This window comes from Trachemys scripta, chromosome 2 (assembly GCF_013100865.1).
Source record: "Trachemys scripta elegans isolate TJP31775 chromosome 2, CAS_Tse_1.0, whole genome shotgun sequence".
Classification (NCBI taxonomy): domain Eukaryota; kingdom Metazoa; phylum Chordata; order Testudines; family Emydidae; genus Trachemys; species Trachemys scripta.
The window spans coordinates 29837703-29854970 of NC_048299.1; the positions used below are offsets into that span (position 1 = coordinate 29837703).

The following is a 17268-nucleotide window of genomic DNA, read 5'->3' on the forward strand; positions in this document are numbered from 1 at the left end:
GCTCCAGTGGGCCGGGTGGCGCGGCCACAGCCTGCTCTGGGGGGCGGGGCCGAGCGGCACGGCTGCAGCTTGCCAGCCCCAGAGCTGCAGCTGCTTCAGAGGCTGGGGGGAGAACAGCATGGCCAGAAGCGGCGAGACTCTGACCCCGCCTCTTCCCTTCTGGCTCTGCTGGCTGGGCTGCCTCTCCTTGCGCCCTCTGTTGGGGGGAGGGGCTGTGTCCCACCTCTCCCTCTCTATACCCATTCATAAGCCGACCCCCTTCTCTGGTGCTTCCCTTTTTTACTAAAAAAATTTGGCTTATGAACGAGTATATATGGTATCTTGTGACAGCGTTCTCTCTGAAAGTAAACCATTACGTGTGAGAACTGTGTATCTGCTACTGCAAGTCCGATAACATAGCAAGCATGAAGTACTTCAGCAATGTCAGTTTGAGATATATATATATGTAAACGTATTTCTTACCAAAGTGGGGACTATATGGGTCTGTTGCACGCATATATCTTGGTGTATCTTCTTCTAGTAAACGGTGGGTAACTAATCCAGGACAATTTTGTAGGAGGATGGGCTGTGTATCATTTTCAATTCCCTCTAAACGTCTGGCGATCCTCTCTTTCCTGCAAAAGATGGAAGAAAATGTGCAAATGTTACCTAAGGATTTGAAGATAGTTTCTAGAGGAGGTCACAAAATAATTCTATTACTAAATTATTTGTATTTACAGCAGTTAGACAAAAGGCTGTTTTACCTTTTCATTTCCAAAATATTTTGCTTGTTTGGTTCAAAGAGTTTTCTTAATTCTGAAACTAAAAAGAAGAAAAGAAAAGATGCAGTGTATCTTTTATACATTAGGAATTCTCAGGCATCACAGCAGGATGTCTATATGCTTCTGTTTTAAGCAAGAAGGGATGGTCTAGAAAAGTAGGTTTTCACATAACCAGTCACATATAGGTAAACCTTTCCTATTTGGGTTCCTCGCTTACTAACCTCCTTAAAACACATTTTGCAAATACTGTAGTAAATACAAGGGAGTCCTCTAAAAATTTATCTAGACTAGGGTTAAAACATGATATTTTAAGAATATGTTAAAATACAATTTACCCTGTCAACATGTTTTAAAACACTAGTGTAAACACTTTAGTTGGTTGAGGTTAATCCTGGTGGATAGTTTAGGTGACATCACAACCAGTTAATATATTAATACAGGCTGGTCTGTCTACACTTGTATTTTTACTATTAGCTAAATGTGTTGGCTAATAAGTTTTTAAAAACACACCAAGTTAACCCCTTTAATCCTAGTCTAGACAAGCCCTAAGAATCCTGATGACTTGTGGCCAAAGACCATATAGTACTTTTCACCAACTGTTCCCAGAGTTAACCCCAGTACCCTGATTATTTTCCTACTTTGTTAGTTACAGTCTGCTTAAATAATTTCCCCCTGTAGTTTTAACTGTATAAATATTTACTTCTTATCCTAAACTGTTCAATAGTGTTACCTGCTGTTAGACAACTATCACATTTCATCTCCTGTCATTTCACTAGCATTTCAGTGATGGGTGAAGTAATCCCTACATATACAGTGTCAGTTGACATTTGTAAACCCCTTTGAACAAAAAGATGCTATATAAATAAATATGGCACAATTTCTTTTCACCAGGCAACAAACTCCATGTATGCGCCAACAGAGGCTGGGGAGTGAGAAGCTAGAAGCCTGATTTCCTTGCAATAGTATACGACTAAAAGCTGAGTCACTATGCAGACCTTTGATTGGGTTTTAATATAGAATGGTTTGACCGTCCCTCTGATATCTAAAAGACTTGCTGCTTCTTTATGTAAAGTTTAGGTTTTTGTTTTACATGAAACTGGTAATTTACTTCTTTTCACATGACTTCAGTTTAGGTGCTGCAACTGTATTCCATAAATATATAGACTGACGTATTATAGAAATGTGGTCTGGTTAGTAATACAGCAGTGTCAACTCACAGTCTTGCCCACAGCAAGTATGATCAACAAATCAGCATAAAAATAAACATTCAGTTTATGGAAGGACAAGATTAACCATATTTTAAAATATTTACTTCCAGGATAAAGGCTGGCATTCAACCAAGAGCTCAATTTTATTGCAGCATTAAGTCCCTGAAGAGGTTTTAGAACATACTACCAGTATTTAGTAACATGAATGCACATTTGGACTTAACTTGCATGGCACAATATGGGTGATGAACATACCTATCAGCATACCTGAAATATCTCTGCAAGTGAAAGGCAACTGTATTAAAGCATTCCACCACCTCTTGCCCCTTTAGCCTTTATTCTGAGCTCATTTAGACAGGGATTGAAAATTAAAGAGGGCCAAAATGAGACTTGCTCTATTTAGTCCTGAACCAGTGGGGGAGGCCTGACATCTTGTGAACTGCTAGAACAGGAAGAGAATGTTCTACACTGCTGCAAAGCTTACCAGATTTCTAGCTTTAGTCCTTGTAGCTTAGGCGGCACATAAGAACAGGCATTACAATATGCACTATTCAAATTGCACGGGGCTTCTTCTCCCTCACTTCCTTCCTTTCCACTGGATTTTCTCAACCAGTTTTTTGGTCAACCGCTAGTGCTAGAAACCAGATGCCTTTCCACCTCCTGTAAGTTTGGAAATGTCGCTCTCAAGGGGAACAAGATGTGAATTTATGATCCTAGTGGTGTATGAGTGGTCAGTGGTTGCTAAAATGGTGTGGAAGACTGTTGCACAGGAACTTCCAGAACATGGTCCAAGCACTTGTTCTGTAGTGTTCAGATTGACCTTGACATATATCACAGCTATACATAAAACGATATGTTACAGTTGTGTGTCTTTTGTGCTTTTCAGGGTTTATGCTGATAGTTTTTTGGTGTGCAGGTTTGTTTTTTGTTTTAAATAGAAGACTCTCGTGTGATGCTATCAATATAACAGATTGTCAAATAGTAGATTGTAATTTGTGATAGCATCACAGAGACAAGTTGTATGATTCAACTGTAACTCACGGAAACAAGCAACTTCAAAATAAAAAAGGAAATCCCTGGAAAATGGAAAAGTCAGTTGCTGGATTCCCATTCCACCATTAAAAATCATTCTTGTGGTTTGCCACAGCATGCATATTCTTCAAAAGGAAAAAACAGTTTACTAAGATCAGGTAGATTTCCCCAGTTATCTCCAATATTAGCCTCCCTGGTCAAATTCAATATGAAGAGTGCAGAGTTTAAATATTGGTCCAGAGTAATCTAATCAGACCAGGATCAAAGCACATATGCAGGGCACTCCAGGCAATTTGTACAAGAAGGCACCTGTTTGAAGGACAGATCTCTCAGCCCTCAGTGCTCTTAATAGAACTTCCCTCAAGCACCAAAATTCACTTTAAAATTAAACTAAAATGGATGAAATGTAATGCATATGAAATACTGTACTATTAACTAACAAAATACTGTAACTTTATCGACAGTATATCCTGGATATCACTAGTCAGGATGATCTGATACCAACTAGTGTAAAAATGTTACAGCAGTAATAGTGTGGGATTCAATCCCATAAATTTTTTTTAAAAAGAAAAATATATTAATCACGGTGTACTAGACTGATCACAAAGTCTTAGATTGGTCGCAGGATTTCTGTATGAAAGCATGAGTAGGACTAACACTTATCAGTGTACACTATCATCAATCTTTGGTTTAAATATTGGACTTTGGAACAGTCTCATGGGCAGCCATGTATAGTTTGCTTCAAAAAAAATTTAGTTTATTTTCAGAGAGCGGCAGGGAGTGTTAGGGGAACATGTTGACATGTTGAACCTTTAAATATTCTACAGAATAGCTTTGTATAATAGGCAATGTGGGTTGCAACGTAAATGGCATGTGTTAACTTTCCTTTTCTGTGGCCATAAAGAAATGGATAGTGTTTAAACGCAAGATCATGAGGTTCAATAAAGACAACATGCAAAATCAACTTTTTTTTTTTCCAACTGTTTTGTAGTAGTGCCTATGAGTCCCGGTCCTGGATCAGGGTCCCATTGTTCTAGGTGCTGTACAAAACACAAGCAGCGTACAATCTAAGTAGATGACAAGAGACAACAGGTGGATACTGTCAGAGAAAGCAATGACACAATAATCAGCATGAGAGGCAGTGGTCTCAACATACCAGCTGATTATCAGTTGTCAAGTGTTCTGTAGGCATCACAGCTTAAGTTACATTGACTATGAAAGGATGAACTCTAGCAAAGTTGAATTCTTTTGTTTTCGATCACTGCATGTTAAACACAAGGCCACGACAGCTGGATAACGAGTGTGGAAGTTTTATGGGCTGTCTTCTCTCAAAGTTAGCATGGAGAAAAATTGATTATTTTTAAAAAGACTTTTTAAAATCTGACTTTATTTAAATTAAATTCAGGTTTATTTTTATGTAAAATTATTTTTTAATTTTAAAATTAAATTTAAAATTATGACAATCTATATTAAGACCTAAATTTACTAAATCTATTAAATTGTTTAAAAATATTAAGCAGTACATGTGTGTTCCCAAGTTTTAAAGAAAGTCAAATCACTGAATGGCATGAAGGTAGGTAACTGGAATCAGAGTTTGCTTAAGTGCTAAACCTGCTTTTGACAGCAGTAGCCTCTTCTGCAGCTGCAGAGAGAAATTTTTTCCATATCAGTTTATTCATCTAGTTCAGTTCAATGACTAGTTCATTCAACATTTAGAAAATGATAGGAGTTGAAAAAGCAGAAACGTTCCCCCGCCCCCTTCCAAACTATGAATAAAAATTAGGCGGAAGAAGATGAGATCTACTAGATCTAAAATCCTGAAGGACCAGAAACAATCAGTTCTATTCACTAATTACAGAGAATACTTCCTTTTTTAAAAAAATAAATCAGTTTTAAATGCAAAACATGTTAGATCAAATTTCTGATGAACTTTTTTCTCCATCAGCACATTTAAGAGAGTTTAAATAAAACTAATAAAATTTAAAATACTGGTTTTGTGCAATGTTTAATTGAATTTGAATTTCCAGCCAAAGAGAGCTTTATACAAATCACAAATACAAAATTAATCTAGTAAATAAAAACTAATCATTCGACGTTTTCTATCATAAAAATTGAAAAATTAAGAATCTAAATAGATGCAAGTTATATATATATGCTTAAATAAATGTGTATAGATACAATGCATCTTCCTTGTCAGTAAAATAAAGCACCAACATTTACTGTAAAGACTATATTAAGTTGCAAATCAATGTGTTTTAATTGTGCTCAACCCTTGGAAAAATAAATCCATCTTTCTTTGGGAAAATAACTAAGTAGCACCAAACTGATTATTTAAATTAAGGTTTCCTGCTTGCTTATTTAAGTCATAGTCAAAATCAGTGATTTTAATTAATCCATTCCTCACCTACACCCACATTATTTTGGTTTTTTTTAAAGCATTCATTTAGTATTTGTTGCTCAGGTATGTAGAACAACATCTGAATAGCACTTTCCCAAAAAAGATTTCAGATTACGCACGCACTCATACTCTCTATTTGGGAAATATTTAAAAATAGGCAGGTAGTCTGCTACTGCAGGGTTTTGTTATTTGCTGGATAAAACATTGAAGCTCATACATTTTTCTTCTAAAGATGCTGGTTGGCTCTTGCAACCTTATCCACTTGGGTTTCTCTTTTTACTATGGTCTGCAATTCTATGTGCACTGATGCCAAGGCCCTGCCTGTTCAGTAATTTGTTGTTCTGTGACCAAACAGAATTACACCGTCGCACATAGTCACACACATGGCAGGTTTGGGGTAATATTGGTTTCAACCAATTAGTAACTCAGTAGTGGTGGGGAACTTATCCCTGCATGACTCAAAAAATGTGCAACACTTGAGAAAGGGGGAAAAAGAGAAACATCTGTAAAGTGTAAAATGTTTAATTTACATTGAAACTTCCATACTTTGTTTTGGCATAAAGTACATAAATAGTTATGCTGGTCTGTGTTGTAGCTAAGTGGGACAGTCATTATGCCCTCAGCAACAGCTCAAGCCTTTGACATTAGAACCTATTTTAGAATCTTGGTTAGGACATTAAATGGGTTATTCTCTATTGAAGACTCTCAGAAGTTATCTTCGTTTTGATAGCTATCAATCTTCCAAGCAGGATTTACCCTGTGATACCAAACTGACCATTTCAGCAGGTGCAGTACCCATCTTCCAAGGCAGCTACATGTCATTCAAGGACAAAAGATAACAGGCCAAATCAAAAATAAAATAAAAAAGTTAATTCTTATTGGATGCTTTTCGAAAATCCTGAAAAATTCAGGAAGGAACAAAGTTCCTGCTAAGGTAGCAGCACCTTCATGTTTTAGCTATAAATCTCTTAGATATGAGAGGATCCAATCATGTAAGATTTAAAGTCACATGACATTTTTACAGCTCTGTTTTAAGAGCAAAAATAATTAAACCTTTCACAGTTCCCTCAGAGGATGAGCATATGGACTTGGTTGGTCAGACTGGTAGATCAAAATTCACCCGCCAGAGCATCACTCCTCCTTATACCAGACATAACTAGGAAACTCCCATCATCTTCAGATTATACCATCAAGGACATGTGTTGACCCACTTATGGATAACAGGGTTGCACAGGTGTCACAGAGCCTATTTCCTACTGAAGACCTTTTAATTAAGAGGTAGTATAAAAGATTCCAGACTTGACTCAGAGTGTCAAATGAGTTTGCTGAGCTGACAGTTAGAAACCTCCCCTCCCCCCATCTTTTCATTTGAAAATTGAACAAATCTGATATTTAAAAGTCAGTGATACCTAGAGCTAGACTGTCCAAAAAGACACTTAGTACTAAGTACACCTCTACCCCGATAGAACGCGACCTGATCTAACACGAATTCAGATATAATGCGGTAAAGCAGTGCTCCGGGGGGGTAGAGCTGCGCACTCCGGCAGATCAAAGCAAGTTCGATATAATGTGGTTTCACCTATAACGCGGTAAGATTTTTTGGCTCCCGAGGACAGCGTTATATCAAGGTAGAGGTGTAATTCCTATGCAAATTAAAAAGAGCTGGTGGTAGCTGAGCCCTATTGAAAACCTAGTGCATAGCGAGAATGGAACCTCAATGCCACTGTTACTTCATAATTTTTTAGGATAAAATGACATTTAAACTACACATTTATGATCAGAAGAGTTTCTTGGGCTGGAGGGTTCAATCAGTTTAAGTACAAGGCAGTTGCTGACAAGGTGTTTTTAATAAAGGCCCTTTCACTCCAAACTTGTTTCCCTTCTTGGTCAGCCAGAGTCCAATCCACTAAGCTTCCAAGCATGTTTTTTCCCTCCTTGGAGAGTAAAGATTAAGGTACAGTATATGAAGAGGCTGAGGGGGTATTGATTGCTACAGCTCAGTAGTATTACAGATAGCTTATATTCTATATTTGAGGAATAACTTTTTCTATTATGTTACTCAATTATTGCAAAAAGTGCCCAGTTCAATGAATGTGTGCTTTTTTCCCCACATCAAAAAATGCATATTGATTTTACACCACAAAGGTGATTACAGAAAGAGTGCAGGATCAGCCACGTTATTTGACAATGACATGCTGGGAAACAGTGTTCCGTTCTAAAATGTATTGCCACCAACTGTATGCATGGAGGAACGCAGGCATCATCATGATGCAACAAACAAGTCTACCATGCTATCTTGTCTCACCATGGCAAGTGCTGTTATCTTTAGAAAGAGGAATGAATGCGGCGTACCAACATCCTGAGCCCTGCAATATTATGCTTTGGAGTGTGGGTTACTTCCTGATTCCTGCTACATACTATTATTCTCAAGTCACTGGTTTACTTAATGAAGTTAGCCCTTGAACAGAAAAGGGCTATTTGTGAGCAGACAGACATTTCCATTTATCTGGATTTTTCCTAGTTTCTTCCACAGTAAAATGTGTTACGGTCACAAGTCACATGGCATTTTTACGGCTCCCTAATTGATTAAGTAACTTGTGATCAGGATTGAAGAAGCTAGTGGTGTTTTAAATCTCTTAGGCCTTGGCTACACTGGCAATTCACAGCGCTGCACTTGCTGTGCTCTGGGGTGTGAAAAAACACCCCTCCTGAGCGCAGCGAGTGCAGCGCTGTAAAGCGCCAGTGTAATCAGCGCCTGCAGCGCTGCACGCTCTCTTGAAGCGCTGCAAGCTATTCCCCTCGGAGAGGTGGAGTACTTGCAGCACTGCGAGAGAGCTCTCGCAGCGCTGGCGGCGCGACTACACTCGCACTTCACAGCGCTGCCGTGACAGCGCTGTGCATCCGCGAGTGTAGCCAAGGCCTTAGGTAAAATGGCTAAAGGAGCAGGAAATGTAACCATTTCCCTTGCTAGAAAGCACAGGCATTGCCAGAGGCAACATTCCTAGGGTAATTAGGCTTAGATGGCATTTATTGGCTAGTTGCAAAGTTTAGGTTTACTTTTTTTCTCTCATCACATTCAAATAATTGCTTGGGTGGTTCTAGGCACAAAGATTGCCATCACATGCTTATCTGGATTGTTTAACTGCATGAGATAGGGACTTGGGGAACACTGTCCCACTCCTGCCCACCCCCATAGGCTCTCATCTGAAATAAGATGTACTGGGCCCTGTGCAGATATTCTAGCACATAAGCTTAAAATTCACTGAGTATTTATACAAGGAAACTCGCGACCTGGATATTTGCTAAAGATGAACAGAAAAAGGCTGCAAACACAACCAAAGAAAGTTCTTTTGTAAATTTAAGCAAGTTCTTTTCCTGTACTAAGTATTCATCTAGCTCTACTAATTTCTTTTGGAAGTTTTGAATTTCAGCTTCTGTCTGATCTTTTTGAAGTTAGGTAAACAAAATTGAACTCCACAGGCAACGATTTAACAAATGACTTATATAAAAGAGCATCTAATTTCTATATCATTCTCCTCCCTTATTAATACAGCCTCCACAGGGAGGTGAAAACTAATTTACAAGCCCTGTGTGCCTATTATTAGTTTCAACTGTGCCTTGCATTTGTCTATATTAAGTTTTGTTACCCAATGTGCATACACACACACACACACACTTTCTTTACCTACCTTTTGGAAGCACTGCTAAAAGATTAGCATCAATGTCCTTTGTGCTATTAGCAAGTTCTTCTTTATCCTCAAATGAAAATTCCTTCTGAAAACTGAAAACAATATCTGGTTTACTGAGCTGTGAACACTTCAGCTACAGATCAAATTAAGCCAAGATATATAGAGATTTACTTCATGATACCTTAACATACAGACACAAAGAAGCGTATTTGCCATGATTTCAGGAGACACAGAAACAAGGCCAGACTCCCATTAATGGGACAATTAATGGAAGCAGTACAGTAAACAAAATCAATATAAGTGCTACAATAAGTTTAACGTAATATAAGTAGTACACCTCTGAAAGGGTAAAGAAACTGAAACCAAAGCCAGGCTTTGGCAAGTGTACAGTGCTCACTTTATATGATTATTTTTTATTACAAATATTTACACAGTAAAAATGATAAACAAAGGAAATAGTATTTTTCAATTCACCTCATTACAAGTACTGTAGTGCAATCTCTTTATTGTGAAAGTGCAACTTACAAATGTAGATTTTTTTAAAAACACAAATGCACTCAAAAACAAAACAAAGTAAAAATTTAGAGCCAACAAGTCCACTCAGTCCTACTTCTCATTCAGCCAATCTCTAAGACAAACAAGTTTGTTTACATTTATGGGAGATAATGCTGAGCACTTCTCACTTTATGGTGACATTGTAAGTAAGAACAGGCATTCGCATGGGACTTTTGTAGCCGGCATTGCAAGGTATCTACATGCCAGATGTGCTAAACATTTGTATGCCCTTCCTGCTTCAGCCACTATTCCAGAGGACATGCTTCCATGCAGATGACGCTGGTTAAAAAAACTAATATGTTAATTAAATTTGTGACTGAACTCCTTGGGGAAGAATTGTATGTCTCCGGCTCTATTTTACCTGCATTCTGCCATATATTTCATGTTGCAGTCATCTCGGATGAGGACTCAGCACATGTTCATTTTAAGAACACTTTCACTGCAGATTTGACAAAATGCAAAGAAGATACCAATGTGAGATTTTTAAAGACAGTTACAGCACTCAACCCAAGGTTTAAGAATCTGAAGTGCCTTCCAAAATCTGGAGCATGCTTTCAGAAGTCTTAAAAGTGCAACACTCCAATGTGGAAACTACAGAACCTGAACCACCAAAAAAGAAAATCGACCTTCTGCTGCTGGCCTCTGACTCAGATGATGAAAATGAACATGCATCGGTCCACACTGCTTTAGATTGTTATCGAGCAGAACCCATCATCAGCATGGATGTATATCCTCTGGAATGGTGGTTGAAGCATGAAGGGACACATGAATCTTTAGTGCATCTGGCATTAGGGTGACCAGACAGCAAGTGTGAAAAAATCGAGATGGGGTGGGGGGTAATAGGCACCTATATAAGAAAAAGCCCCAAATTTAAGGAGATATTGGGATATCTGGTCATCCTATCTGGCATGTAAATACCTTGAGACGCTGGCTATAATGGTGCCACGAACACCTGTTCTCACTTTCAAGTGACATTGTGAACAAAAAGTGGGCAGCATTATCTCTTGCAATTGTAAACAAACTTGTTTGAGCGATCGGCTGACCAAGAAGTAGAACTGAGTGGACTTATAGGCTCTAAAGTTTTGCATTGTTTTATTTTTGAACGCAGGTTTTTTTGGTACATAATTCTACATTTGTAAGTTCAACTTGCATGATAAAGAGACTGCACTACAGTACTTTTATTAGGTGAATTGAAAAATACTATTTCTTTTTTATAGTGCAAGTATTTGTAATCAGAAATAAAGTGAGCACTGTATACTTTGTATACTGTGCTGTAATTGATATCAATATATCTGAAAATGTTGAAAACATCCAAAAATATCTAAATAAATGGTATTCTATTTATTCTATTATTTAACTGCAATTAATCACAATTACATTTTTTTTAATCGCACGATTAATCAAGATTAATTTTTTTTAATTGCTTGACAGCCTTAATTTATATCTGAAACTGTCTTGGTAAAACCACTCCTTATAAATAACTTTAATGTTAACATTTCATACAATGTGGTAGGTTATATTTATCTTTTCGGTACTATATGACACATTCTAAACAGAACACCTTTGGTACAATTAATATGACATTTATGAGATACACACGCATACATCTATAGATCTAACATGGCTTTTAGAACACAGGCCATCCAGCATCTTTTCTTCTTTAAAAAATTTAAAAAGGCTCGATTGTCCACTTACGTGAGAAAAATATTTCTTGAAATACAGATGTTTAGCATTATTTGACATTTTTATGTAAAATAAAGGTGTTATACCATCTAGACATCTTCAGTTGGCACTGAGATCCCTTATGTTAAGTTAGGAAGGTCTATTGAGAGAATCAGGGTATGTCTACACTAGAAACGCTACAGCAGCACAGCTGTAACATAGGCACTTACAGTGATGGAGGGGGTTCTTCCATCACTGTACTAACTCCACCTCTCTGAGAAGTGGCAGCTGGGTCGACAGAAGATCTTGCAGTACACTGTGGTTTAGGTTGGCTTAATTACATTGCACATGGCCGAGCCTCAGAAGACTCGGAGAAGAAAGTCAGGAGAAGATGCCGGGGCTGGGCCTGGCCATTCCTGGGCCAACGAAGTGATCATGAGATGTGTGCACGAGAGGCAAAGTCTCCCACAATGCCACAGCTAGGCACAAGGGGTTGCCCTACAAGTGAGGATGAAATGTGCTGGCTGGACAAGTTGCATTAATTGCTAATGAAAGCTAATAGCAAGTTGAATGCTCAGATTCCCATTATCTCGTTGATAACAGAAATCTGTACCTCAGCATGAAGTAAAACAATTTAATGCCTCAAAAAACATACTGTGGCCATCAGCAAATGGGGTAAGTCTGGCTTTCATTTTAGGCTGCCAGAAGCTAAGAAAAGCTCACTGCATATTTCCATGTATCCAGTGTAGACAAACTCTCCTGATTTTATTGTGAGTCTCATGATGTGCCATTTTCTTTAAGCCACAGTTCCTAGCATTGTTTGATTACAAGAGAATCCCAGCTTTCATTTAAAAAGTTCATAGCCCTCATGATTGTGGGGAAAACCTTGAAAACGTGAACAATATTGGCTCAAAATTCATAAAGGTAAATAAACTCAAAATTAGTTATTTAAAAAATCTGTTCACTTAAACTAATCTTTGGGTGTCAGCCTGACTCATGACTTTTGAATCCCTAGGTCAGTGATTCTCAACCAGGAGTACACGTACCCCTGGGGGTACACAGAGTCTTCCAGGGGGTACATCAACTCATCTAGGTATTAGCCTAGTTTTAGAACAGGCTATATAAAAACACTAGCAAAGTCAGTACAAACTAAAATTTCATATAGACAATGACTTGTTTATACTGCTCTACACTGTAGACCATATACAGAAATGTAAGTACAATATTTATATTCCAATTGATTTATTTTATAATCATATGGCAAAAATGAGAAAATAAGCAATATTTCAGTAATAGTGTGCTGTGACACTTTTGTATTTTTACATCTGATTTTGTAAGCAAGTAGTTGTTAAGTGAGGTGTAACTTGGGGTACACAAGACAAATCACACTCCTGAAAGGGATACAGTAGTCTAGAAAGGTTGAGAGTCACGGCCATAGGGCTAGTAGTATCATTGACAACACTGATTATGTTGCCATAGTGCATGTGAAATAAGATAATACTTTGAGTTTAGTTCTATATAGACTCCTGACACAGGAAAGCATTAAAGCACATTTCAATTAAGCATGTGCTTACATCCCCCTTTGACTCAAGGGGTGTAAGCCCTTGCCTATACTGGACACTATATCTTCTGTGGGTTTTCTGCTTTTCCTCAGCCCCTGTCTCAAGGCCTGAAGTTTTTTGTTGTTGTTTTAAAAATCTTCTACATAGGACCATGTGTGCTGTAAGCTGGTGTGGCAGCATGCCAGTTAGGTAGCTTCAGCTCACATAAAGAATTTTGAGGCAGGTTTAGTAGTAAGTTGCCGAGGGAGCTCTGGGAACATGTGTCCCTTATTCATCATGCTGCCATCTGACTAGTTCAAAAACATTTACTTAATCAAATCAATGCCCCTTACTGCTTTACCCAGACAGCAGGTCTATACTAATAGTAAAAGGCAAAAAGGAAGATATTGCTCTTTAAAAACAATACAATTTATCCAAAGAATGTGGCATAAAGAAATACAGTAGTCCTGAAAAAGTAGAGATGCATTTACGACTTATCACTACGTGAGGGACCTCTGACTGAAATCTGTGGGGGGATTTTTGGTTGCCCCTTTCCCAATTCCAGGAGAAAGGAAAATGGCCAAAGAGGACTCGGGATCCTGAAATTGACAGTCCCCAGGGCTAATGGGGGAGGCCAGCGCTCCACACCAATCGGATCAGCGTGGGGCAGGGGGGAGGTCAATGAGGGAGTCAAGAACCCTCGGTCTTCCTCAGCGTGAGCTGGGGCTGCCAGGGCAGAATGATAGATAGATAAGATAAGATAGGGCTCAGAACACAGCTGGGGAAAGAGCAGCAGCAGATTGGAGAGAGAGCACACTGGGGCAGGTCTCCTGCTCAGGCAGCAGAGTCATGAGTGCTGGTTTAGGAAGAGATGGAGGGCATCAAGTGCCAGAGGGGGACGTGGCCTGACAGGAGGGCAGAACGGGTTCTGTCACAGAGGCCAATCCTGGGGCAGTGCCACACCAGCAGCCTCACAGGAGCGCATCCAGGTCCAGGAAGACTTTGCCGGACTCGTAAATTTGTTGTTACTGTAAAATTTATTGCATGTTAGAGACTGCTTGACCCTTACCCAAGCCATCTCCTCACAGTGCTTCCAGGGTGTTCTTTAATCGCCAAAGAAACAGTGTGGTGTAAATAAACTGTATATGTGTTTAAGTGAATGGCAGTGATTATGGGTTAAAAGGGTAACAAGGGAGTTAGGAGTATCCTGGAGTGGGGGCACCCTCATCCCTGCGCAGAGTTTAGGGTTGCCAACAGTCCCTTATTTCTTCATCTCCGTACAGCAAAATTGGGAGTTGCTGAGTGCTGCAAAAACAGCAAGAAATCGTCCTAAGGAATGTAGGTGAGTACTGGTTATTAATTCTTAACAATAATATCAGGAGATGGGGTGAGGGTGCTAAGAAAACAGTCCCTTATTTTTGAACTACGTTGGCAATCTTGCCCATAGAGAGACTGAGGTAAACGTGAAGGAACCCCTGAGCTCAGTCCTCTCTGCATAGTGTGAGTCCTGCTCATGCATGGCTGGGAGGGAAAGTCGAGGTGGGCAGGTACCGGATGAAGTGAGTCGGGGAGGGACTGAGATCCTTTCGTTGCTTGGTTCAGCTGGTGAACTGCATACATACAGAAATTCCCCTACTACAGTGGGACAAATCCCCCCCTTATAACAACTTTAAATACAAATGTTTATTTGCAAGCTCAATTGAACTCAAATTAGTGAGATCATGGTAACTAAGAACTATGGTTTCAGTACTACAGGTCATGAGATGCAAAGGTTTTAATAAGATGCTGACAACTCATTTATTTCTCACTGATTTTCTCTTTTTGTAGATGGGGAAAACATTTAGAGATTCCCTTCTTTGCTCCTTTAGTTATTTTCTGCTGGAAGAGCTGTTGCAGCTGCTTCTGTTGGGTCAGATAATCTGTGGTCTCTTGATTTATACGTAATCTAGTATTTAAAAGACATCTTTAAATTCCCTCCCCCTACTCCCACATTCTAGCAATATTCATTCCCCATTCCAAAAGCTTAAAAAGCTAAAAAAGTAACAATCTGATTAGGTGCTGATTCTGGGCAGCTGCACTACAAACTTTCGTGTTGGTGTACTTTACTGTTAAACACTTCAGTTTTTAGTATTAAAATGATTTATGGCACACACTCAGGATTTTTGCGTTTTGCCTTTCTTAACTTTTTCAATTTCAGCCAGAAAAATGCATTTTATCACCTTCTCTACTATTTTCTCCTTAACAAATCCACTGTTAGATCTGGATTCTGCACAGGATTCAGAGAAAAGAAATGCATCCAACGTCCTTGACTGGAAGATGTCTTGTAATTATATTTCATGAAGCCTGATCAAGATCATGGGGTGCCACAAGCTCCTGTCTATTTCCAGACATGATAAAAATTGTTGGAGTATTTTCCCCAGTGAAAAGTTTAATAAAATAATAATCTTCAGGAATCCACACGAATCGTGTCAAATGTGTCTGGTAGCATTTCCTAGTCTCCATATTTTAGTTTATTCCTTTAAATGCAATCACTTTTTTGTGCTGCATAAGAAGAGAATTTAATAATCAAACTAGCTGTACCGCTCTCCTCTGACAATTTTTGGGCAGGCAATTGTTTTTAGACAACAGAGATTAACATTTGAAAACTTTACCTGCCACTGTAGCATGTAACGTTTGAATTAGCTGCTCCATTAACCTAGTTACATATCCAGAAGCAAACAGCAATTTGACTGAAATCCCATCGGCAACAGTGTTCAGCCATTGCTTCCTCCCATCTACTATGCGATATTTTTCTTCGGGATTTAATATTACAACAGAAATACACCATCATAAAATAGGTTTGCCACCCTACAAATTGGGCATATGGTTCTTGTTTCTCATTCTCTCCTTACATCATTTCCTCCACTTGCTCTTTGATAGGGAAAGATTTTGATGTCACAGTTAAGTCCCTCTTCTCTAAGGTGTTCATTTTGAGTTCTCCTATGTCGCCCACTTTAAGGTCTTCCTATTCCCTTTCCCCTTTTTCTCTACAATGCACAAAGAATGAGGAGGCATGGAACAATAAAGGTGGAGAGAAAGAGCCAAGCCAAAAAAAAAAAAAAAAAAAAAAAAAAAAAAAGAGGTACTTGGTGTAGTAGAGTCCTGTTGAGCAAATGCTTAAATAAGTTACTCCAAAACACCTAACTAACAGGCATTTAGAGCTTTGAATACCCAGTTCAGATACATAGCTTTTTGTCAAGTTGTTACAGGGCAAAGAATAATTTTCAAAAACATAAGAAGCACTACAGATTCAAATGGTTATTACAGGTTATTATCTTACTATCAAGAACTGGACAGACAAAAGAAATTTTACAATGTTTTACCTTAATGCTCTCCTTCTTTGGAGTAGTTTTGAGGTTTTAAATCTGACTGAATTCTCTTTGTCAAAATCTATGAGAGAAGAAAAGCACAGTAAAGAGGCCATGTATTAATATTTAACATTTAAATGGCTGTATCATTATCTCAACTCTTTGATGTTGAAAATGGTAGTGTCTTAGATTCTATAGTTGAATGAATATGTACAGCTGCATGCCTAAAATGGTGCCAACTTAAAGTCTTGAGAAAAAGTACAGAGATCATATGTGCCAATAAGTTTTTAATATTCTTTGTGACAACTAAATATATGTGGTTCAAGTGGTTTAAACACAGGAGACTGAGCCAGGAACTACTAAATTCTAACCCTGACTCTGGCTGCATCTTCCTCTGTGACCTTGGGAAAGTTACTCAAGCTCTTTGCCTCAGTTTCCCTGATTGTAGAATGGACCTATTTACCTGCTTAACAGGGGAGACTTGAGTTTAAGGTTTATAAAGTACTTTGAGGAGGAAAAGGGTTTCAAAAACATATTGTAACAAACATGGGTTGGACCCTAGCATTATTATAAAAACTGCACATTCACTGCAAAAGTCAGACATACCTAAGTAAATGTTTGGTGGAGCAATATATTCTGATGTCAGTGACAAACATTAGTAAAGGTTCCCCTAGTATCTGGCAAAAACCAAATCTTCCTGAATAAACTGGAAATATGTTTAGTCATTTCCATCCTTGGGTCTTGTTCACCGTGGGTGTAAAGGTGTGTTAGATACAATCCCATTTAAACATTTATAGCGGGCAGGGTTCTAGCACAGAACCCCTAATATAGAAGAACCATACTATGCACTAGGGAGGTAAGCAGTCAATAGTGCAGTAAGGTTAGGGGACTGAGAAACAAGCCTATCAGGGAAGTTGTGCTAGAAACCAGCTAGCAGCTATTTAAACACAGATGAAGCTACCATGATTTGCTCCTAGTGGGGAAACAGCCTTCGGTCCCATCTGCACTGAAGTGAGTTGTCTCAGGGGACCAAGATACAGAATGGGTGTTCCTTAACATAACTGAGGGATTGTTG

At 38.6% G+C, this 17268-nt stretch overlaps 1 protein-coding gene across 18 annotated transcripts in view; it reads right to left on the reverse strand.

Moving 5' to 3' along the window:
- SVIL (supervillin) overlaps positions 1-17268 on the reverse strand; it is a 204768-nt gene that overhangs the window by 72046 nt on the left and 115454 nt on the right. For 17 of the 18 annotated variants that reach the window (XM_034760157.1, XM_034760143.1, XM_034760159.1 and 14 more), the window contains 4 exons: positions 16209-16275; positions 9089-9180; positions 744-801; positions 463-614 (listed from right to left, as the gene is read on the reverse strand). In XM_034760157.1, coding sequence (XP_034616048.1) covers positions 463-614; positions 744-751 — 160 coding nt within the window. In that variant the 5' untranslated portion in view covers positions 752-801; positions 9089-9180; positions 16209-16275. The remainder of the gene's footprint in view (positions 1-462; positions 615-743; positions 802-9088; positions 9181-16208; positions 16276-17268) is intronic. The other variant, XM_034760145.1, reaches the window with a different exon arrangement.